Source organism: Cephus cinctus, unplaced genomic scaffold (assembly GCF_000341935.2).
Source record: "Cephus cinctus unplaced genomic scaffold, Ccin1 Ccin1_scaffold0013, whole genome shotgun sequence".
Lineage (NCBI taxonomy): Eukaryota > Metazoa > Arthropoda > Insecta > Hymenoptera > Cephidae > Cephus > Cephus cinctus.
The window spans coordinates 1,044,188-1,069,552 of NW_014332762.1; the positions used below are offsets into that span (position 1 = coordinate 1,044,188).

A 25,365-nucleotide genomic window follows, 5' to 3' on the forward strand; every position below is an offset into this window, starting at 1 on the left:
CCCCCACGTTCCCAACCACCTAATCCCAGCCTGACTATACAGAACAGGCTAGGGGGCCATGTATATCGAATTAGCGAACAGGGTTGGTCGTTACTTTGTTAACCTCGTTACAAAGGTAGTCATTCGACGTCCTTTGTATTGAACTTAGAAGTTAATCGTTGTCATCAAGTCATTTCCTTTGTTAGGAATCAACGCACGGTATCCCGTTACACCGGATACTGTGCACTGAGTCAGCCTAGGAATCTTTGTGTATCACGTGGTCCTATAACACGTATCAACATCAACTTCCACCAAAGTCAGGCCCCCGCTCGACCTACTTACTTTTATCTATATGCATGCACACTCAACTTCCCTGAGCTTCATCGCTACTCGGGCTCACGTGACTCCACCGCACGTCAGGCAATCCGTGTAGCTTAGCCCTTCTCGAAGGTAAGTTAGACTTTAGTCAAACTTTCGTATACGAGCTACCGCTGGATTCTATATAGAATTCCATAAGTTTCGGGGTTATCCCGCGTACATACGCGTGACACGAGGATAAAACGGGGAAAATCTTCGAGAAACAGGGATGACGCGACGTAGGAGCAGCCTTCGAAATCCAAGATTCAATTTCCAAGGTAACGGCGGCTGCATACGCGTACAAGAAGATGGCGCCAAAATCATAGGCGGCTCGATAAATTAATCGTAGTACCGCTGCCACGAGGCACGGGAGGCTTTCGCATAAACTTCACCATTTCAGCACACGCCATTCGACTATTACTTACTAGCCATATTCCCAGCTAGTATGGCCAAAGCTTTGGAATACCAAATGAGCATATTAATGGCCGACGCAGCACCTTGTGCGGTTGTGGCGACCGACTCCACCCGGAGCCCACCTACCATGGCCGTCTGACTATACACAGGCTGCACTACTACTACAGGCTGATTACATCCAAGCTGTTGTTACTGATCGTTGTTGCTTCTACTGCCATTCGCTACAGCTAACCTCCGGACACGGCAACTCTTCGGCAGAGCCAACCGTGCGGTATCCTGAGGGCACGCGAAAGTGCATTCATATACGATGGCGTCAGAGCAATCCAGTACAGTTTCGACAACAATAACGAGCATCGTGATCGCCCGGCAGCAGCTCATCCCGAATTACAATGGTTGGTTCAGCCAGTGGCTTTCCCGGATTAATAACCGAAAGCCCGAGTTAATTAGCGCCTCGGATTAGTCGAGCACGTGCTTCCTGTATAGGCGCGTGCCCCACCGTGTTATGCCTGGTTAAGTTTCCCTTTTCCGTTCTCACCCCGCCCCATCGACACCCTGCGCATCCCAGGTATGCCGCGCGGGGCTCCGACACTCCCCTCTGCCCCTTCCCGGCCCACGTGGTCCTATATGGTTTATACATATATAAGCCGGGCCAGTTGGTTGCTCAATTGGAAAGCGATCTCATGCGCATATCTATATGCACTTGGAGCGAGTCGAGTGTAGCTGTTGCAGTTTTGGTAAACCTGTCTGACTCTACTGTATTCTATACTGTAAATTCTCCACTCTGCCTCTCTCTCTCTCTTTCTCTCTGTCTTTTAGTCCATACCGAAACATTGGGCAAATACTAGCAGTCGGGCCTTCATGATCCGAGCCTATAGATACCCATTCATACGTATAATGCTCTTATCTTATCGATTGATGACCCACCGATCACTCTGAAGTTGAACGAGCACTCGCTACTTATAGATATACTGGATGGGACGGACCGTACAGATCGCACTGTGCGATATAGCTCCGGTACAATTTGCTTTGGAAACTCTATTGGAGATGATCCGCAGATTGGGGCATCCAGGTTTCACGAATTTTGAGAGTCTAAGCCCCGCACGGTAGCAACGCTGCCCGGCTGGCTGACTCTCTGAGGTTCTGAGGTTCTGAGGTTCTGAGCTCGACGAGAGGGGCGCCACATGGCCGTGCGAAAGCGTCAATGCGATTGTGGCCCCTGAGTGGGATCCAATCGTTCCGTGACTTGCCGCGATTTTCAATTAACTTGCCTTACCTCAAGCACCTACCTCTTGTCGACCCCGTCCACCCCTCGACCACCCTTCGAGCACCCTACGGCCACCCGGCTCTCCCGCAGTTCCTATTCCTCGACCCGGCCCAGCCCCTTTCGTATCGACTCCGGTGAATCGGAGCTCCCGGCAATTTCCACGTTTCTCGCAGGACGGGAATTTACCTACCGATTTCTCTACCTTTGCCACCTACTCTCTCTCTCTCTCGCTCTTGCAGCCTTTCTCGTTCTCTCTCATATGGGTACACACAGACGTATACACAGATGGCTTCCCCTCCCATGCTGTCCAGCCATCATATCTGACTGGGCTCTGCTGAATTTCTCTAGTCTGCATATATATATATACAATATCGTTCTATCGTTCAATATCTCTGTGCTATTTCTACTCGTTAAGTGCACAGCCGAAATACCTAATCACCTAATCCACCTAATCGTCTCAGCACTCTGGCCAGTGATGAAATACCAATTTGCATATTCATTAAATGTCCACGGAATATTATATCCGACTAGTAGTGTCAGCCCGGTAAGAACCGAGGAACGTCTGTCGCTAACGACCAAAATTTAAGACGAATTTGCATTTTGACCGTTCTTCGCGACAACTTGATAACTACTCGGTATGGACTCGAAGGTAGTGGATTCAGCGCCGCCCCCCCCCCCGCGGCCCCCTTCACGGCACTTCGGCTCAGTACCTTCTCTACCGGTGAAGTTGGCTCCGTATAACGCGGGATCCCCCTTCCTAATTAATTCGAGCTTGCTTACGTATTGTGGATCGTAACCAGAAGCCAGGCGCAGTTAGGCAGCCAGGAAGCCATCCCTGCGGCTTCCAGCCTCCGAATTATGCATTTTCTTGTCACGCTGCCAGATAAGAGCCAACTGAATATTAATGCCTCGTGTAATAGTTTGTAAACTAGGTCTCAGACCTCGAGTTCATGCCACCGCCTGCAGCATCGGGTTCTCGCGACGTGCCACGATGATCCTCCTCTTCTTGGGGTCGCGACTAGATACTTCAGTTGGCAATTCAATGAGCCGAACCGTTGTCACTCGGCGCTGCAAGGTCGCTGCCGAGCACCAGAGAGCCAAGTGAAAGACGCATATGGGCTTCGCCAAAGTGGTACTTTCCTAGTGATATTCTAGTGTCTTTTAGATATACCAAGTACCGTACCCAACCTATACTCGACCTAGCTCATTTGCAATCTCATTCCCTATTCCCTCGTATTAGCTACTCTCGACTCCGGCAGAGAGGAAGGACGATGACGAGAGCGACGAGAAGGAGGATCAACTAGGAGCGGCAACCAACATCCCCAGTCGGTCTCCATTATTCATAGTCCCTTTTGCATCGGGCAGTCCCGACTTCAAAATTAGTCCCCGTATCGTCCTGCTTAACTCGTCCTGGAACTCTGCACCAGTTTCGATAGCTCCCCTTCGACCAATTTCTCAGTCCGCTACTTACTTTTTCCCTAAACATAGCCCAACGAGGACTTTCCTATGGACTTTCTAGGAACTGTCTAAAACCCCGGCGCCACGGAAATGTTACTAGCTCATAAACCTTCGTCCTTGCCAATCTTCTCTAAGGACAACAACTTCAAGCGTATACCAAACTTTCGAACTGCACTCGGCCCAGAACCAGGACCCACCTCATCCGGATCAGCGGCACTACCAGGATTCCATTACCGGAGCTTCGCGACATCCATAGACTAATCCATACCGACTGTAGGTACCACTGTGAGTTAGTCAGACATTTTCCTAATTAGTCCAAGACTCACGAAAACCACGATGACGAAGGTCCCTCCTTTACAAGGAACTTCTTCCGAGCTGCGAGGCGCGTAACTTGCGAGTCTGTTATTAAGAGAGAAAAAAAAAGCACAGAAAGTTCATCGCAGTTACGCTTAACGTTAATTTCAGCCTCGTTAACGTCAATGGCAGTACAGTATGACCGTTCAATAGGAAATCTACTACGGCGAACGACTTCCTACATATTCAACTCGGAAATTAGTAAAGACGGATGCGATTATGTTGGCGCAAGAAAGGGGGAGCGAGAGACAGATAAAGGACTCTTCCTATCCATAAACACAATGTACTCGCCGACTCGCGTTATTTTCCCTGCACCTATTCTACTATCTACTATATATATATATATATATATGGCTGGAGCAACGGCGCAGCGACGCTGCGAAACAACTAACCAAATGAAGACACATTGCTTTCATTATGAACTACCTAGCAAGCCATTCACCTATTCAGCTGCTCCTCGCTTCTCCGCCGCCAGAGTGCGCCACCTTACCCAGCGTCCCTAGACTACCCGGTTAACAAGATTCTCCAAGATGCCAGTTCCTGGATACGTTTATCCGCATATTCATATATTCAATGTTCCTAGGATTCGTCCGGAGCCTCGGGCACGTATTACTTGTTAATCCTAAAAGGACCACACCCAAAGATAGCGGTATACCGCACGCCGGGAGACGAGATGCTCTACGAATATCTGAAAACGTATACCGGGTCCATTGACGGAGTGAATGCTGGAGATGGGAGGACAAAGGCTTTGGGTGGATTTAGATCGAAAAGGCGAAAATCAGATTCAAAAAAACTTAAGTGCTACCAACGAAAACTCGAATTCGAACGGAAAGTCGAAGCACGAAGAGTCTCTTCGGTCGAGGGTAGCGCGGCTCTCGACCGTTTCTCATGTAATTAGAGGCCGGATAATTTATTTCGCAACGGCCGACGTGCGGCCGGGAACTTTTATTTCCATTCTGCGAGAGGGAAACGAGATGAGCGGCACGGGAGTTCAGGGAAACTGGATCTGGCTGATTACGCCAACCGAATCTTGGGAGGGCTTGCCGTGAACGTTAACTTATACGACGGTGACGTCATCGTTAACGTCATTGACAACTTTTTAACCATCTTGAATTTCCTACGTATTAAGCACGCGGACTGACGTATTGACAATAGGACGTGTATATGTAAGAGACTCCACGTGACAAGTTGAAAATCCCTCGAAAATTGGTGGAAAAAATTCGAAAAACATTATTGACATTTTTTTGGACACTTTCTCAAACACCAAGGATTATTAAATATCCGAAAATCCAATTTCAATTTAAGAACCACAGTCTTGGGTATCGAAAATTTATCGACGGAAGTGATATTTCGTGTTTACCTTTTCAAAACCTCTTGGAACCTTCGAAAACCTTTCTCCTGTTTCCAAGTCTTTTCAAAGTTTAAGCCTCGCAGTCGGATTCGGCTCTGGCGCAATCGACACAACCGCAAGCGATTTAAGGATTCACCCATAGAATCCTGGGAATCCATCCCCGAGAGTCCCCAGCCTAACCCGACCTCTTTTCAGGACAATTCCCAGATGTCGAATAGGTTCACGTGCACCGTCGCCCCCCACTACACGGTTACCAGGAACGAACAGAGAGATCAAACTGCGCGCAAAGATGAAGAGTTGGGTAGAGAGTAAAGGCAAGGTGGGTTCCCGGTCGAGTTAGCAACTGTTCCCTCTTAATAAAATAGCCTGAACGGCACAGCAGCACCAGCGACCCTCTCTTAATGCCTACCCTTCGGATACCCTTCACACGTCATCTTCCTCACAATGCTCCCTAATAAACAGCACAGTTTGCAAGGGCGGCCATCGAGCTGGCCCGCTTGCTATTACCTGTTGACACGCGTCCCTTATTACGGGTTCTGCTATACACACACTGTACCACATAGAATCTGAGGTAGACTATACAGCATATATAATACACGAAGCTGATCGACCGGACCACACTGTGCCTTGTTATGGCTCACGACGCCTACGTGATACGTCAGACATGACACAAAGGCCACGACGCAATAAACGACGCGGTAGGTTGTCAAAAATATTACCGTTATTTTTTTTCTTTTTTTTTTTTTTTTTTTTTTTTTTGTGGAAACCGTGAAATCAGCCTCCAGGCTTCGCCAAACGTTGAGAACGGTTTGAAACGGGAACCGGCCTGTGGAGCATCCGTAAAAAACGATTTCGCGCAATGGCAATTAGCAATAAAGTTTTCATCGTTTAATAAAGGTTGGTACAAATAAATGGGACGATAAAAAATCGCTACATCCCTCATCCTTATTATTTTTTTGAAAATTTTTAATAAATTTTTTTACTCACCTATAAATTGGCGTAACGTCGTTCTTGTACCAGATGACCAATATGGCGGAGTCGTTTGGACCTGGTGGCCGTATGTCACAAGGAAGCACTGCATTTCCCTGAAGCACTGCGAGTGCCGGCTGCGGTGGTCCTGCAACACGAAACACTGATCGGATAGTTGCCACCTGTTTCTCTGTCAACTTCCTCAAATTCGTCCTACGAGTCTACTCACTATGTCTAATTTTAACTGACACATTGTTACAAGTATCGTTAAGGCGTTACCAGAGACAGAATGTATTTCGCGTTTCGGTACTGTCTGTGTTATTTTTCTCGATCGACCGATAGATATATTTCATTACGTAATACGAGCAGCCGTTTACATCGAATAATTTTGAAGGCTTATGAAATATCGACGATGAATTTATGAGAAAATATACTTAATTTCGTCATGCCCCGACCGAGACTACATTTTCAATTATTTCTTTCTCCGTTCGAGTATGGCGGCTGGTACATACCACCTTCATAAATGTACCAAGTAGCAACAGTCCCTGATATAGCTCAACGTTAACTTCGCCCACGAGCAACTAAACCCTCGTCGACGTAAAATTCTCTTGGTCCGGTTCAATACGTAGACAGCTTTTATTTCAATTTCTTTCCTTTCCCTCTCTCTCTCGCTCTCTTCTTCCTGCCACTTTTCTCCATTCGTTTCCTTCCGTTACGCCCCGTTTCGCTCCGACGAAAATTTCAGTTAACCAGCGACTCAGTAAAGAGCTGCAACCCCCAATGGCTTCGGGCCGAGGAGCCTTAGGGCTCTATAAGGGTTCTGTAAGAAGTGAAAGACGCAAGTGCTGCTGGGAAGTTCAAGTTGTGGATAGGTCAAAGTAGGTTGGTTGGTTGGTTGGTTGGCCGGCCGGTAGCGTGTGCTTGAGTGGCTGGCTGGTGGCTACCGTTAGATATACCCATTTCGCTCGATATTCCCTTGGACGATGTGCTCCTCGATAAGGTCAGCATTCGCCTGAGCCATTTACGAAGGTGCGAAAATAAGCTATGTAAAGAGGATAGAGGGTGGCTGCCCATATAACATATATATGACTAAATAGATATTTCACGTCGTAGGATGCATTGGTAATGTTCCTACGTAGGCATACAGCGATCCTACCGTGTAGCACGGAGCGACGAGTACGCGTTGGCAGCATCGTGTAACTTTAACGCAAGAATGCAGCTGTGTCTGGTAGTCAGGCGTCCTTGTCCGAGCATAAAGGGACGTTTTTCGTTATACCTATTTTAATAGGGAAGCGCGCTCTTTTCCGCTCTCCCGACTGCTAGGAGTTAACGTTAATGGCGTTATTCAGAGTACGAGAGGGCACGACGCGCACGAATGCTTTTACCTACCACCTTTTCCTCGCGTGTACAGCCGGCTAAAACGCGTATAAAACAACGGTTTTCACGGTGCCTGCTAAATTTCCCCAGGGCTGACCGAGCTCTGTATTATCTGTATTATGGACCCTGAAGGGAGTCCCAACCCTCTGTTGCCTCCCCTTTGCCCTCTTCGTACTAACTACTGCCTATGCGGATGGCTAAATAAATATCAGAGCCAGTTTACTCGAGTTACCTCAAATTCATTCTTCTTCAAAATTTCGTCCTTGTTTTTTTCTACTCTTTTTTTTTATTTATTTCTCCACTAGTCCCCCTCGCTGCTTTATTCTCTCTCTTTGTACCTCCTGTGTACACAATATACGGTAAGCGCGTCCTATACGTCGTTGACGTTACAAACGGAAACAGAGGCCATAATGCTATTCACGTCACGAACAGGAGTCGTTTTCTAACCTCGAAATTTACTCAAATGGACGCATCTACTCGTGCTGGATATTGGGACGTGTCTGCGCATGCGCACGCGAGTACAATGTATAACGCGATTAACATGTGCGATATCAGATATTGATTTACAGCCAAGACATCCCTATTGTAATAAATAGGAATATCGGTGGGAGCGTTGACTTTAGCCTAATACTTGCTTTCTGTTTTCTTTTTCTTTACTATCCTTTTCACAAGGTAACTCGATACACCGGAGGACATTTCTACTTTCCATAATCGTCGCTCCATACCCCTGTGCTTTCCGACTAGCCAGTTAATCCGATAATCCGCGGGTCAGACAGTGTCGCGAAGCCACATAACTTTAGTTAGTCCTAAGGCTGGCTGCTGGTATCCGGTCTCGGCTGGCTGGCTGGGGACTGCTGACCCGAGGCACTTTGTTAAGAGTGTACAAATCGATTGGACGTTGTTTACTAAATTTCACTAAATTCTTCGTATTTCAATAAGCCACCCAAGTACATCCGTATAGCCTGATATTACCTACACGACAAACTTTCGTAATGACAAAAGTTTCGAGTATCTTTGTCGAAGTTGGCTTATCACGATATCACAATATCTTGACTCCATGGCTCGTTCACTTTCCGAATAGCCGTGTCCACTCCACGCACGTATTACCCAATATCGAAAACCCAGCAAGTTTTACGAGTATCCCAGCTGCGTCTGCGACTGCCACTTGGCGCTACCTATGATCTTACAAAGTTCACGTCAAATGGCTTTGACTTCGTTTTCAAACGCGACAACTTTAAATGGACTTTCATCGAATATTTACTAAACTCGCCAGAGAAGCGAACGAGTCGAGCTTTAAGAATATATTTCTCGGACCGTGCGTGCGTGACTTTAATGTAGGCATTAGTCGAATGAAGGTCAAGGCTCCGAGTTTCCAGATCACGTGTGAGTCTAGTTAGATCAATATATTAGAATTTCTTTTTTTTTTTTTTTTTTTTTTTTTTTTTTTTTTTTTTTTTTTTTTTTTTTTTTTTTTTTTTTTTTTCGCAAACTCTATCACTGAACAAAGTCCAAATTCTCGTTTTGGTTCGATAATCCATCAATCACAAGATATCCGAATGCTTCGTTATTCAAGCGGAGTTATGGACGTTGAATGAATGTCCGGGAGGGGAGGGGCGTGTAATATGGCGAGAGGGGGGGGAGGGGAACAAAGACGATATTAAATGACTGACTGACTGAATTGGTTGAATATGGTCCAGGGAGAAAGGAGAGAGGATGAGGATGGAGAGAAATGTTTCACGGGAGGGGGGTGGGTGCCCCCTCTCTACCCCACCCTCGGTCAGCACAGCTCAGGAGAAATTCGTGTCACGCGGTAAAGGCCGAGCCGCTCGAAACAATAACCCTCGCCCTACGTGAGTCTCCTTTCAAAGAAGAGAGTATGGTTATATAATAAATACCCTCGGTCTTCCCTCACTAAAGCGGGAACGGGGCATCGGAGGAGTTCGGCCGGAGCTGCCCAGGAGAAATCATTTTTCTCCTCTGCCCGTATGGAAGGAAACCGAGCACAGAGAGCGGACGTGAGCGCAGACACGGCAGGGAGGAAGGCTGATATCCTTTGACCTAACCTGACCGTCCTGATACCTGGCCCTTCGGCCAGCCAGGATTTCCGGTCACGATATTATTTCCGTGTCTCGCCTCACTGATGGACCGATCCCATCGTTCCGATTTTTATCTTTACCCTTATCCTCAGCCCATCCGCGAGACGCACCCTTGAAATTCTTGTAATTTTGAAGTATACCGCGAAAAAAAAATTTTGGTTTTGGATGAAAATTTTTTTTTTTTTTTCACCTGATCTCGATCAGCATTTGGCGACGATAATTGCCAGCTGATTGATATTTAGACAGGCCGAAGAAGAATTAGGAAGAGTCGAAGGATTCTTTTGAACCCGGTGCTCATTGGATGAGAGTTTCATTCGTTTTGTCCCTTTGAACCCTTTTTGTTCATTTAATTCCGAACACTTGAACCCTCGACCGGAAGAAGCTAATTGGTCGATACGATCCCGAAGGACTAACGAACGTAGAGGCGACCCTGCGAATTCCAATTCCGCCCCCGTGTCTTCGGGTGTATTTACCAAGGAACGATCTGGACGACAGGGACGCGTATAACGGCGCAGCATCCCGTTCGGGTATCTGTGGCAGCACAGTGCTGCCAAGGTGGTTTCCATCGGTGCGACGTCCCAAGGTCATAAAGGAAACCGACAGAGAAAGGAAATTGCTCGAAGGAGCGATTCAAGTGGAACACCTACTTGACGCTCCTATAAACTTAAAAACAAACGTTCCTCTCGGATCTCAAGGATCCCACTCGTCGCAGCATCCCTGCTACTCTCGACGATCCCTTCTCTTACCTTTGCTACGACTATACCTTTTTGGCCTTTTACTTTTTTCTTTTCATCCCGTTACGTCTACCGTTATCCGCCAGGCGCAATACACAGGCGCCAGTCTCTCTCTCTCTGTCACCCTGGACCATAAGCGTCTCTTAACTTTTAAGATTTTTTTTACATAAAATTTCCCAAGAGCCATCGGACCACTGATTGCACTGTCGTAACGGCGGGAGATTTGAAAAGAGATCTTGATCGCCGTGTGGAAAACCGATTAATTTTGAAATAAAGTTGAGTAAGAGGGACCTGTCAATAAGGATGCGGGATGATGAATGATCGATTGACCCCGTAAAAACATTCGAGATAAATGAGGGTTAATTCCCAGTGAATTACACGAAGACGAGTCGACGAAGAGAAAAGTTCGAGACTCGTGACGAAGGCAAAAGTCATTATTCTTTAAATGCTCTTGCCCAATCGCTGGAATATCATTTCCGCGATTTCCCAGTGCCTTTCGTAATTGCTCAATACACGATACAAACAAGTAATACAAAAATTCATTTACCATCTCTCCGATGATGACCCCTCATTCAAATAATCTTAATGCGGAACAAGACCAATACGAAGAACATCATAAAGGTTATTCCCAGGGCACGTAATAGCTGTCTCGTTTGACTTGGCAGACCACCAAACCTCGTAAATCGAAAATTACGAGAGGAAAGCAGAGATTCCGCTTGTCAGAGGTTTCGCGAGGGCGCTTTGTATTTTTTGGAAAAAAAAAAAAAAAATCACAGATAGGAAACCTTCGCGAAAGACCTGGAGAAGGAAAATCGAAATGCTAACGACTGGGTCGCCTGACGGGAAACGAGGTACTAGACTCGAAAGAGGACCAGGTCACCGCCGAGGTTGCCGGTATACATGCTATATATGACAAATGGAAAGAAGAGGGCGTTGTGTCCGTATATATTTTTCCCCGCATATATACGACATATATCCACGTGCCACAAAGCCAGAAGGGCTCAGACGTCGTTCGAGTCGCCATCATCATCTCGCCCAGTGGGTTACCGTGAACGGGGATGCCCGTTCGGTGAATACGACGTCGCAGAGGAAGTAGCCCTTGAGGGAGGGATCGTTAAGAAGGCGTGAGAGAAAGATAAAGATACAGGGTGAGGGTACTAACTGAAAAAATAAGAGGACGGGATGCCCAGCTATTATACGAAGACGATACACTGTGGTCGTTTCTGAAATCGCCTGCTAGCTCTCGGGTCCTTCCCTTCTTCGGCAACGATTCTAAGGCGTCGCTAACAACCAGGACGAAGAGGAACCAGGTAATCCCTTGGAGAAGCTTAGCGACATGGACTGCCCGTTCGAGCTTAGTCGTATTCAACCAAGTCCAACGAAGCGCCACCTCTATATACTGTATAAATATATATATATATTGCGACGTAAAAACAAAAAAAAAACAGGATCTTCTATCTCGCCTCAGGCCCCACGTTGGGCGCCAAATTTTGTGACGTAAAAACAAAAAAAACAGGATCTTCTATCTCGCCTCAGGCCCCACGTTGGGCGCCAAATTTTGTGACGTAAGGGGGTCCCGGTATTTCCGATCTCACCCCGGGCCCCACGGTGGGCGCCAAATTTTGCGACGATATACACAAATGAAAACCGATAAGGTGGATCTTACGTCAGCAAAAACGACCCGCAATGGTCCTCTCTCTCTACCTCCTTTCACCAACACGAAAACACGGGTTGGGCGCCAGGTATCCCTCGCGGGAGTACCACGAGTGCAACGCACTCTCTTTGTCACTAAATAAATCTACCCAATTCGGAATAGGCCGGGTTACGCTAAAACTAAACACTAATATAACGGAAACGAGGACCACGCCAACAACCTAAGACGGGTGTCTCGTTCACAAAATGATCACCAAGAATCTAACGGATCCGGGGGCGACGCCAACAGTCCTAAGACGTGCCACCCGTTCACAAAATCGCTAAACCTAATCTCACTACGAGATGCACCAAGGGACAACGGCCGATCCATAAGATGTCCACTAAGCAACGGAGGAGAGAGAGTCGCTAAAAACTTACACCAAATGCCCTGTCCGGTGGCTAGCTAGTCGGAAGCGTCGTGGCGTTCAGGCAGGGAACAGAGGCAGGACAATATAAAGCAGGAAAAACACTATATCGATTTAACGCACCAAAGCTATATTTTAGAACGAGCAACCACAAGCCATTAGAAAGCACACAGAAAGGACAAACGTAAGGACTGAAAGATTCGGCCGATACACAAACCGGATATCGGGCCATGATAGTAATCGCCGTCCTTCGGACAGAAGGATGTATCCTGGAGTGAATCCGTTACAATTTAGCAGGGCGAATCAATCTCTGTATAAAGGGACGAATAAAGGAATAATAAAATGGAGAAACTTTTCGACTTTTCTTGCTGTTTGGATACGCATATATATATATATATATATGTATTCATTCCATTCACTCGTTCATCCATACATCAAGCCGCCATAAGCGTACAGTCAACCATCCAACCAGTTGGCGAAGCAGAGAGTTATCCAGCTGCAATATCCTCCCTTCCTGGATTCGATATTATAATGGGTGGTAAGTGGGGTGGTGGCGGGTGGGTGGTACTGGTTGGGTATTCCATTTCCGGTTCCCCGTACTCTTCCACCTGGGAGATATCCACTGGCTCCACATCCGCCGTTACGGAGCTTTTACTCTGTATTTCGTTCTTCTCTTGGCACCGTAGTCTATGGCCCGTGCGCAACGCGCGTCGAAGCACCGTGGCACCCAGGTACGATCCGGCAACTATGTATTTTCCCACGATAATGAAATAGGGCAATTTTCAAATTCGCGAAAACTCACCTAATACCCATACCTAATCGTGAATTTTTCGAGCGCAGCTCCGTCGTTGAATGTGGTTTAAATAAATTGGTATTTAAAGAGCGCCTAGTTTGTCCTAGAAATACAAAAGAGCTGGTGTCTCTTTTTTCTCTTCCTTTCTATACCCAGCTGGTTAATGCTGTCGAGGTAATTGCCTTCTAATTGTACAGAGGATTGCACGCGTCGACCTAAATATTTAAAAGGTTCTTATCAACTTATCTACGTAATGGAAAACTTTGATAATCCATATAACGTGGACGCTCCGGGACTTTGCTATAACGGTGCCGGCTGACTTACTTTGTTTCGCTCAAAGTATTTTCATTTGATCGGCAACCGCTACCATTTTTCTTATACTCCTACATCTATACGTGCTGTGGATATACGTACGAAGAAGTTACTGATAAACTGGCATTGGTGGAAAAGAAATGTAAAAGAAGCATACCGTCTTCGTTCGATAGCCAGGGTGCACTGCGAGTCCGGATTGGGTTCTTCTTTACCGAAAATCTTGCCGGGTCTCCCTTTTACGTTTCTGCAAGAGTATCCGCTTGAATTTCGTCCTTTTTTTCCCTGGGCCCTGTCTAGCGGCAAAGCTTTGGCAAAGGACCGTCTGCCGTTTCCGTAGTGAAAGAGGGGAAAAAAAAAGAAAAGAAGACAAAAAAGCAGATAGACGCCTGAAGACGCCTGAAGACGCCTCAGTCACATAGTGGGAGCTAAGGGAGAGGAAGAGCTCGGTCCTGTACCAGAGGTTGAGAACTTACAGGGTGGCAGGGAGGGGTGAGATGTATCGGAGTAGTCTCGAGGGGTTGCCAAGACGGTACGTATTCCCCCGGTCGCTCATTAACAACCCTTATTTCATTAGGTTCCTTCGCGGGGCTGCTGCTGGCGGCCGAACCTCCTGCAATGCCAGGCTCTCTCTCTCTCTCTCTCTCTCTCTCTCTCTCTCTCTCTCTCGTTCCACTCTCGCCTCTACCAAGCAACAAGACCACCGGCACTACCACCGGCATGCTTAACTCGGTATACATTTGCAACGGACGTCGCGACGCTCTGGGCCAACCCAGAAATGTCTGATTTATTTCCTCGAGGCAGCCCGAGTAATTTCACCCGTTTGTTTCGCTAATTATTCGTTCGCGGGTGTTACGCGTTTTGCTGCTTCATAAATAAGATCCCCCGACGAGAAGAGCCAGCCCCGTAAGAGCTAGGCTGATAAGAGTTACTAAAAGGGCGCGTATATACAGGGTGTGCAAAACAGAGGGCCGAGCTGACAATGGCCCGAGGATATGCGCGGCTCAACCGAAAAGACTCGCCGGACTTTGACTCGAACGGAAGGAGACCGAAGTCTCTCGGCTGAACGAGCATTGAGTCTCGAAGTAGGAGGATTCATAGCCAAACATTAGCCGAGCCTGAAAAATGATCGTTTCGACAAGTCCCCTTTCTTCTTGCGGAGCCTTTCGCCGGGACCTCAAGCCAAAGATAAAGAATCGACATCAATCCACCTTGTTATCAAGCCTTTACTTTAACGTTGCTTATCGCACTTTTACTCTCGCGGGCAGCCGACCCTTCGCTACTCTGAGCTCGACTCGACCTGGCACGGCGGAAGTCGATCCTGTGTACACGACCTTAAAGAGAGATAGGTCGAAGGGTCGGGTGAAGACGCGAAGACGTCAAGGGCTGATTGGGACTGCGGGAGACGGGAAAGCCATAGGGACAACTCTTCTCCGGAAGTGCGGTCTTTCTGGAGCAGGACCCAGGCGAGGCGTCCTTATCGGTAACCTTAAGCGTAACGAGGGAGCTACCCTTCGGGCTGAAACAAACTCATATCCCTTACTTTTCTACCCTTGGTACCTACCCTCTGGCGACCTGCACTCATCACTCCACTCACCGTGTACTCATTGTGTTCCGTTATCTCCGAGCTCTGGACACGGGACGTATCGGAGACAAGGCAGTCCCGTGTCAAATTGATAAGACGGCAGACGATCCCGAGATAACAATTGTACAGTGTTTAACTTTCCTTTAAGAGAGCAACAAAAAGTGCCCAACGTCCCCTGCGTGAATTTGGGACAGAGAGAAAAGCCGAATAAAAGGGACTCGGAGGGAAGTCTTTTTTGACCCTGCGAACCTGATGGCCCAACAAAGAGCGCCTCGGACAAAAGGCCCTGCAGAGATGCCGATCCAGCGAGACAGGAAGATCGGTACAAAGGGTGGGCGTCATAATGGTTGCGTGGAGATGGCACGGGGAGCCGGAAAGTGTGTTCGGGTATGAGAAAGAAAGTGGAGCTTCGCTCGTGATTTCTCGGGGAAGCGTGCCGCATACCGAGGTACGAGGAGGGTACCAGGCAACCCCAACGAATCAACCCCTAAGGGATAGAGAAGCCTCTGGTGAGAAGAAACAACATTTCTCAGGGACGCTTCATAATTCCTCCAAGTTTTCGTGCGCCCGTGGCTGGCTGACTGGGCGAGCTACGCACCGCGTATATACACACGTGCGTGTCTGGCCGCTGTACATACGTGCGATACGTGGGCGGGATGCGTGCCTGCGTAGGACTCATGGACACTGAGCCCCGCGAGAGGGCGAAGCCACGGCAGCGCCGCGTCAGGCAAAGAGAGGGACTAGGAAAACGGAGCGTAACAAAGAATAATGTGACCCGTGAGTCTCGTGACGTCATCCCCTCTGTCTCCGTCCCGCCGTTAACCGCGTTGCCCATCGCGCCGCCATCTCGCCCTCCCCCAAGACGAAGGGGCGAAATTCCCGCCACTTTAACGCGCCACCCGAAAGCCCCGCAGGCTTCGGGGAGTAAAATTTGAAAGAGTCAGATAGAAAGCTAGGGGATGAAATACATAGAGGGAGTTCTAATCAGGGCTGGCGTAAGGGGTTGAGCGTGGGAGGGGATGAAATCATGCCTACGCCATTGTTTATGGCCATTCATTGTTCGTTCGATTTATCCGGGGGTATAGACTGTTGGAGCATAGCAAAAGACGAGGGTGGCGAACCGAGAGGGGTTGAAGGTGGATGACAGTAAAGGGGAGTGGACGCGAGTGGGGGGTAGTCGGGGGGGACGAAGGAGAAGCCAAAGCGAAACCACAAGAATGGCTTGAAGTGGACAGTACTTTTACTATGGTAGGTTTGCCTTTTATTCGGCCGAGAGACAGAAGGAGGAAGAGAGAGAGAGAGAGAGAGAGAGAGAGAGAGAGAGAGAGAGAGCTCTACCCCAGTCATACGGATGGATCCGAACAGTCCGGTATGAGGTGGAGCAGCCAGCAGCAAGCAGCGCCGGCAGAATAGGGGTTGCGTATACGGGCCAAGAGTGAGAGCGTATGTGGTGGGCGCAGATTGCCCAGCGGAGAGCGCAGATAAATACCCGAATGCCCGAATGCCCATAGAGGCTTAACTCACCCCCTCGCCCACCCCCGCGTTCTGCGGCGGCGCGCACGTATACGCCGATATTTAGGGGATGTTTTTGCCACCGGCCATTTTTTTTCCACGGTATTTTCGCGGTCGCTTTATTTAAAGCCCAGTGCTTAATGGCGGTGTCGGGCTTTAGCTGGCTTATCAATAATTATTAATAAAGGCAAGGGGCTCTGTTTCCGGGCCGGGGTAACGTCACTGATTAATCAGAATTCGGAATGCCAATTACGGTAAAGTCACCGATCGTTATTAGACACGGGTTATGATAATAAATATCGTAGCGAATTAAATAATCGATACCGACATCTGGTATCGAAAGGCATACGAGCGGGGGTGGCGTAGACGGGGTTGAAGATCGCGGAATGTTGCTGATCCAAACGTTCCCAATCGTCAGCAGCTCATCGGATGATCCCCGTAGCGCTGTACTAGGTTTTCATCGAGCCGCAGTAAAGCATCGTTCGTGAAAGATCGGGTCCGTTCGGATAACATCGGCATCGAGGGTTACGTACTATGGACGCTGTATTAAAAAGAGAAGGCCGAGATCGCCGTGGTAGGAGCCGGGCTACATTAAATTAGAAAATCCTACCGAGCGGCGCTGCTGCTAGTTAAAAAGGTGCCGGAGTTAATGCGACTACGGGCTCCGGCCTAATTTCGGGCGGTGGAAAGCTCGGGAGCTTTTTTGTTGTGCTCGAGTTGAAAAATCTTTTTGCAGGGGCTGCCCCGGGTCTCGGGGGTCTCGTAGCTTAACATGGGCGGAGCAAGATGGTGGCGAGGGGTCAGAGCACGGGTATGGAGAAGGGTCGCGGGCTAGGCCTACAATGAGATGAGATCAGCCTATCTGCTTTTCGAGGCTACGAGCGACCTGACTCCCGTGACTCTAGCCTCAGAGTGACATCAGACTGTTTGGACTTGTTCCTGAGGTTAGGTTAGGTTAGGTTAGGTTAGGTTAGGTTAGCTCGGAACTGTTCGTGCACCTCGTTCCCAGTCAGCTTGCGCAGCTGTACGAGCCAGTGGGAACTGTTGAACTGGTAAGCTCCTTGATAAGCTCAGATTCAAGACGGTTCGATCGTTGCTTCCTGTGCGCGCTCGAAGCTCTCAGGTTTTCCCGGGGCCAACGTGCAAAGCACGTAGGTATCAGTCGGCGGGAAATGCAGCCAGTAGTGCTTTAGCACGGTGTACGTATACGCGCGCAGACGCGAGAGTTCCTGCATCCAGAACTAGCGGAGGCCTCGTCGCAGCGAGTCTGCAGCCACGGCGGGACGATTATTTTCCCTTTCTCGGTAAGGTATATAAGAAGCGCCAGGAATACTTTTCGCCACGTAAGCATTTTCGCCGTCCTATACACAGCCGTGCGCGGCCTCAGCGACCACCCCGCCTGCCTTATTTCAAATTGGATTCATACGTGGGAAACCTAGGAGGGAGCCAAATTGCTCGAAACCTCAAGAATTTGCAGAAAATTTGGCACGCCGCTCCGTCCCGTTAAAGCAGCGGATTTTAATGCCAAAGAGGAAATACGAGATTTCCCATTGCCGCGAATCTTTCGAGTCCCGTCCAGTACCTTTCTTTACGAATTATGGCGGGAATATTCAAGCAATGAATAATTTGAATTAACCCAAGTTAAATGGCAAATAATAAACATTTGTATATCCCTATCGAAGCAACGCACATCCATTCAAGGATAAGTCCCGACACACGGGTACTGTACCTTCGTAAGTTCAGCAAGTTTTACCTCCACAAAAGGATTAAGCTCAGCATGCCAAGATATGGCCATATACGTGTATACATATATACGTATATATCACTCTAAAAACATTGAGGGGGGGTGTGGCACCGTAAGGGGAAATATAGTGGGACAAGAGGAGAGAAGGAGGGGAGGCGAACGCATATCGAAAGGTAAATTGAGAAGCTTGGGCGTCGTAATAACTAAAGCTAGCGGCATAGAGGCGAAGGGTGGCTGGCTAGCTAGGTGGCTGGCTGAGTGCTCGTGCTACGTTATCCGTAGCTTAAAGGTGTGTTCGCATCTAGGCAAAGGGGGCTGGTGTGCGCAGGGTAGCCGGGTTCTGAAACGTGTTAGCCCGTGGGTACCGTTTCCTCCGCATGTCCCATTCAGCCTCGCACCCAGCGCCAGCGCTCGAGAATTCAGCCGACCTTACTTACTATTATTTACCCCCCGCCGGGGCCGGCGGAACTATTGTCTACGTAGTTTCCATGTCACGATCTTCGACCACGTCGACGTAGCCGTCGTTGGGATAGGTGCCTTAACGATGTCACGAAACCGGATATAAGTAGGCAGCAGGAGGGATGTGTTCGGTCGGGGGTATGGTCGGTACGGAGAGTGGAGGGGGGGGTCTATTCCAATTAGGCGAGGACTCTCCCACATGTAAGTGGCGTCGCGTGGCGTCGTTACGCCTGTATCTCGTATATACATATATATACTCGACTGTTACCTGCGGCTGTCCATAAAAAGTGACAGCCGTAGCAATTATTTATGTCGTGGACCAGGGATGAAATAATTACGGCGGTTTTAGTTGAAAAAAATGAATGGGTAGAATGGGGGGGGATGCCAGGCTTACCTTATAACAGTACGTACCGGGTAGTGCACAAGGGTGAAACGTCAGGACGCCTGGCGGCCACTGTGGACCCCCCCGTATGAAAATTCTCATTCATTTCAAATTCTAAGCCTCATGAAGGATTCAAAACTCATTTGCGTAGTAATTAAGAATTTAGCGTCGTCGCTCCGCCGAGTTCGCCACCGGCCAGTCTATACGGGTTACAAACAGATTTCGCGGCTCTTTCGCTTTATTTCTGCTTTTCACCCTTCGTCATTCTCCACGCGGTCCCAATCCCCTGGTGCACTCACGAAATAATCATCCTTATGCAATCTTTACACTTGCATCCTAACCCAATGTCGGGCTCCACTTAACCTCACTTTCGTAAATGCACTATGGTACTGGTATGGTTAGCTGGTACGCGAGACTTTGAAAAGAGAGGCGTATGATGTTAGGTCAAAATAAATTTGATTAAGAGGGTAGGAAAAATTGTGAAATTCTCATTAGGTAATTTTCGTTTTTTTACGGGATTCCAAAAAAATGATAATAATTGTCTGGGGACTGTCGGTAACTAGCTAGCGGTGGGTTATGGGTAGCGCGTAAAATGTACGACGAACAGAGTGGAGTCGTAATATTTATTTGGACAGTAACAACCGACCGTTCTTCTTTTTAACCTGTAAAACACCGGCGGATCGACCGAGAAGCGTCGCGGGACGTCGGAGTGCGTATCCGTCCTGACGGGTTCGATATTTCCACAGTTTAGTGCCAATGTGACCTGGATGCAAATAAACGCTCATTTCGAAGCGCTCAAATTCTGATTTTACGTTGCGGTATTAGCATAGCTAATGCCGCTGATGAGCCACATGCTGGTAGCTATGCATGCCGCGCCATTCAACGCTACACTGTGTTACAGTAAGCGTTACGCCCTGCTATGCGCAGCAGCGCTACGGCTATGCCTGGCATTTGATAATCAGAGCTGGCACACCCGATGTTCCCTGCATAGCTGAACGTTTCAAACGCAATGTAGTTACGGCATGGGAAAAATTTCACATACGATTCGACCGGACAGTTGCTTTTCAACTTACTGTCAGAATTACCATAGCTCGCACGTTGTGACTCTGTCGAATTACGTATTAAAGTACAGACGTGTACTCCGTGTATAATTCGCTTCGCGATGCTTTTACATACAACTGTACGGGGAAAAAAAAAAGTATCCAGACCCCCTACCGAAAATGCAGTACCACGTCGCCGAGGGAAATTAAATGCAAGTAAGATACGTCAAAATTTTTAAAAATTACGAAACGTATATTTTTCAAAAAAAAATTTTTTTTTTCGTAAAACTTTACCACTCGCATTGTACGTTAACGAGTATAATTAAAACGAGTCTCAAAGGATAATTAATGTATCCGGAAATGAAAGTGAAGCCGGATGAAAATTTGAAAGAGAGGAATGAGAGTGATACGAGATACGCTCGCGTGGAATGCGAATAACCAGAGTCAGGGCGAAAATCGTAGGGGGTAAGCCGCGCACTGCCGGAAGGAGTTGGAGCCTCGTGTATATGCGAGAGTAAGGTGATGGTAAGAGGGCCGGAGTTGAAGAAATATTTGTTTAGTATCAACAAATGGCTTCCGGAGGAAAACAGCTCGAGGGCTCCGAACCCGTTCCTCTCGTTTGCTCCTCGCATTTCGGTTTCGATCAGCCATGAGACATTTTCCCGGAAGAAAGTATCTTTCGAGACTACGGTGATCATTTCCGGGACCACAGATCACGTTCCCGCGCTTGGCGGTGTAAGGGAGGAATATTGAATTTACATGGCCGCCATGTAATTTCGTTTCGATCGTCGAATCGCGATTTGCAATGGATATACATACTTTTGACATTCATATACGTACTTAACGATATACCTTACGCAGACCCCCTATTTGATTCCGGGTACCGTGACAATAGCAATTACGTAAGAGGTCGATAAAAAAAAAAGTAACTAGAATTCCATAGAACATCGAAATTAGTAACCACCGCCATTATATTTAGATTTGCCCTGATAAATCCGACGAATTATTTTCCATGCATATTCATATTCCATTAGCATAGTTTCTCTTAGAAGACAAGCGGCACAGAGTCCGGTTATAGGTTATGAACGGCAATGGGCACCGACGTCATACGACGTACTATACCGATAGCTGACTATAGGTATACCAACATACGTAAAAGTCACAGTAAGTATATTACGCCTATGGACTATATCGATCGCAAAGATAAAAGCCAAAGTAACCCTGAGACCTGAAACCAATATAAGAGAGAGAGAGAGAGAGAGAGAGAGATTTGATATTTCTTTCAGTATTCCTGTTTCTCCGTGATTTCTATATAGTCGGCCAAAAATCCAATCAAAAGGCAGTGCTTTCATGGCTGTCGCAAAAAGAGCCCAGACGTCATTTAGATTTTAGAAGGTATAAAGGGACTAGTGGATGGGTTTATATATACAAGGTATAAGGTGGAATGTTTTCTCGTAATGTCTGTACTCCTCGAGTTGGTAGGCAGCATCAGGGTACTAGAGGACCCCAGGAGAGTCTTATTTTTCGCGTAACGTTGGCTCAACGCCGCTCGCCCCTCCACCCGGTCCCCATCCGTTCCACCGATTTCCTCTTAGCCGCTACACCCAAAAAGACCCTCTACGTCTGCGCTCCATTATTTTAACACCGTTCTTCAGAACCCATTGCTGTATCACCATTGCCCGACCGGAGCCAGCACTGACTCGGGATGGCTGATCCTGACCGAGGCCACCGGTGAGTCTTGCCCGACCGGGCCTCCGTCGAGACTTAATCCAGACAAATGATCCGAGTATCCCGTCATTCTCTTGTCTAGGTGCGCGCGCGCGAGAGAGAGAGAGACAAAGGATAAACGGATGAACTAGAGAACGAACAGGAGAATGAGAAAAGCAGAGAAGCATCGATCCATCCATTTTGTCTGTACGGCAGTGACGCTCAAATGAGAAGTCTGAGAAGTCTGGGATATCTCTTGGGTTCAAAAAGTCTCGAATAATTTGTCAGTCCCTGACCCGTCCTTATCGTGCCGATGAAGGGTACCGAGTACTGATATTAATAAAAATAATAAAAATGCTCAAAAAATTTTTCCTCTCATCAATTTCTCAGGAGGGGGCCACCCCCTCCCACCGACCGGTTCAGGATTTGGGTTCGTAGCAGAATGTTACGTCTGAGAGCAACATGGAATATGGGCAATTGATACGATAGGATAAGCAAGGATAAGGGAGAGATAGGATAGTACGGGGATATAGGATGGGTTATTATAGGGATAGAGGGGGATGGATTAGACTAGGATGAGATCACACGAGATTGGATGAGAGCGGCGTGGAATAAATAATGGATATGGCAGAGATGGGCAGTTCGTTATCTTTAAGCTTGTCAGTGATCTAATATTCTAATCGATCCGGCACGTTTAATCGATCCTCGATGTAATTCGTCTAACGCAAGGGATATGAGAAGCGCCATAGGTGTATCGACTGTGACAGGTAGTATTAATATAATCCATGACCCCTGACATTGGATATCCTGATCAACGGTCGACCGATAAAATTAAAAGAAAGAAAAAGTCCATCGATCGTAGGACACTCGAGTACATCCGAACCCTCGATATTACAATGATCCATGGGATTTTTAAGGATGCACGAGGATCTAAATATCTAAGACGGATATACGTGTCCGGAGATTTACTCTTACGTTTATCTTTTATACCGGTTGTCCGAGCCACACCCCGGCTCCCCCGTAAGCCGTCACTCCTCCGAGTCTCGCCGAACGCTCAACCGCAGAAAATCTCGGCGTTTCGTATAGATTTTCATGTAGCTACGTAAAAGCCATAAATCAAGCGAAAAGCCAGAAGCACGAAGCGTATAAAACACAGAGTCAGCCAGTGGACCGTATTAACGTTATACATAGATTTCCTATAGGTTTCTTACTGCGGCAGCGAGACGCGGAGCTTTTATCGTGCTTTTACGCTTTTACGTATTTATCCACTGTATCTAAGATTTCTTCCCCTCGGATCGTACCTGCGCCTCGCATTTATTATCACTTGGGCTCTACTCGGCTAAAGCTGAAACTCTGGAGAGCCTCGTATAATTATTTTCCTCAGGGGAAAAACTCGATATCTCGCGTATGCGTCTGACAAATGGAAATATACTCGGCGCTGCGGGTAAGCGGAGATGCCAGTAGCTATTTGTACCGAGTACACGAACGGGATGCTGGAAACAATTAGTAGGTGCGTCTTTGTGACTGAATCGTCGAAAACGTTTCGCGACTTCTCTTTGGATGCCGAGCGAGACGAATTTCTCGCTCAATCGCGGGCAGAGTCTTTCCTTGTTAGACGTGCATCGCTCGAATTGTTGGGAAAATGTGTTACGAATAATAAACGTCATTAAGGATTACACTATATGTGTATATATGAGAATCGATCTTCGACTTGAATTTTTTTTTCCCAGCGAATTCAGCCATTCGTCATTTTGTATAATCGACTGTTCCTTGTATCTCGAAAGACAGAGAAATTACGACTGTCTCTCTCGCACGCATTTCACTGCTCAGGATAGCCGATTGCCGACGACTGCGAATGAATAATATAAAATATTTCCCAGCATCCCTTCGCTCCTCAGTGTCTACGTCCTACCCCTGTAATTATATGCTTTTCTTCTTTCCACATCCCCCGCCCGTAATATTCCCATTCTCATTCGTGTTCCCATTTCTGATCCCGTTTACGGCGTCTCGTAATCCCGGATATAAAAGCATCGCCCAGTGATTTACGCCACGGAATAATCCCCGGGCGCAGTTCATACGTCACCGGCAGACATCCGCAAGAGAACGGACAGAGGCTGAGTAAACGTGCAGGGTAATTCGTATACCAGGAGACAGAGGGAGAGGCCTGTACCGGTTTTTTTTTGAAAGGGAGTATAGCCAATACCGTGGTAGCAGGGATCGATTAAGGCTGGCGTGGCGAGTGTCTGGATAAAGGAAGGTGAAAGAAGAGAAGAAGGGAAAAAGAAAGCATACAGTAGCACGGCGCGAGTGAAAACAGATGGTAGCCAGGCAGCCAGGCAGGGTGGCTGACTGATTGAGAGACTGACTTGGGGGAGACCAGGCTGCGGTGGCCAGAAGGCTGACCTACTCTTTGCAGTCCCTCTCTATAGAGCTCTTGGGACCTGGTGCATTGTCACGGGAACAGGCGTCGGCGCTGGGCGTCGAGTTAGCCATCGCGTAAATATAGCGGGCGCCCTTCAACGCTTCTTGCCTCAGGCCGAGAACCTTACCGATACGGAGGCTTAATTAACACTTTGAAATAATGAACGTCCAATGCTTGCGTCATTACGCTCCAGGGCTGGTCCAAGTGGAGGCTGAGGGTTAAGACAATAGATGAAAAAAATTCAAAGGGGTAAACGGATCCGTGGCAATCGCTATTACCCGCAAACATTTTCGACGGTTACTAACGAGTGAGAAGACGGACGGGGAGGGGGGAGAGAATTTAGGGGGATGACAAAAAAAAATTGTAAGGGCTGCCTGCAGTTTCAGCGTCTACGCGTTACGTTTCAAAGGAACTGTTTTTAATATTGGAAACCGCAATGAGGTGGAGGGGAAGGGGGCGGGGAGGGCTAGTCCGTAGGGGAGGGTAGCTGATGCCCGGTGAGTGTTGTATAAAGGGGATAAGGGTGGGTGTGAGTAGTGGAGTCAGGTATGGAACGAGGGGGTTGTGATGGGCGGGGAGTCCGGGGGGTGACTACCCTTACGTATAGCCGCCTCGATAACCCTGCAACAGTAGGGGGCTGGGTTCGGCATAAAATGTACGTATAAGTATACGGACGTAAGAGCCAAGCCGAGCGCTCGACCGTGAAATAAAGAAGAGAACGCCTGCCGTTCCATATGTAAACCTCAAAGAACAGCTTATTTTAAAGCGATCAAGAAAAACGCCTTTCGTACTCAAAGGATGATGGAATCGCGTTTCATTCGACTGCGGCCCCGTGAAAAATGATCGAACGCCTAACGGCGTACTTCCCCTTACTTTCGAGGTATTTTGCCTCCGTTTCCTACTTTACGAAATTTTCACTGGGATAGCAATTTTTTTTTTTTGTTTTCTCAAACTCTCTACTCTCTGACCATCCTTCCTCCCTCCCCCCCCCCCCCCCCCCCC

At 47.9% G+C, this 25,365-nt stretch overlaps 1 protein-coding gene across 10 annotated transcripts in view; it reads right to left on the reverse strand.

The window, feature by feature from the left end:
• LOC107264701 (synaptogenesis protein syg-2) overlaps nucleotides 1-25,365 on the reverse strand; it is a 71,134-nt gene that overhangs the window by 13,290 nt on the left and 32,479 nt on the right. For 7 of the 10 annotated variants that reach the window (XM_015733251.2, XM_025082483.1, XM_025082495.1 and 4 more), the window contains one exon: nucleotides 6,165-6,309. In XM_015733251.2, coding sequence (XP_015588737.1) covers nucleotides 6,165-6,309 — 145 coding nt within the window. The remainder of the gene's footprint in view (nucleotides 1-6,164; nucleotides 6,310-25,365) is intronic. The other 3 variants (XM_015733277.2, XM_015733267.2, XM_025082505.1) reach the window with 1 other exon arrangement.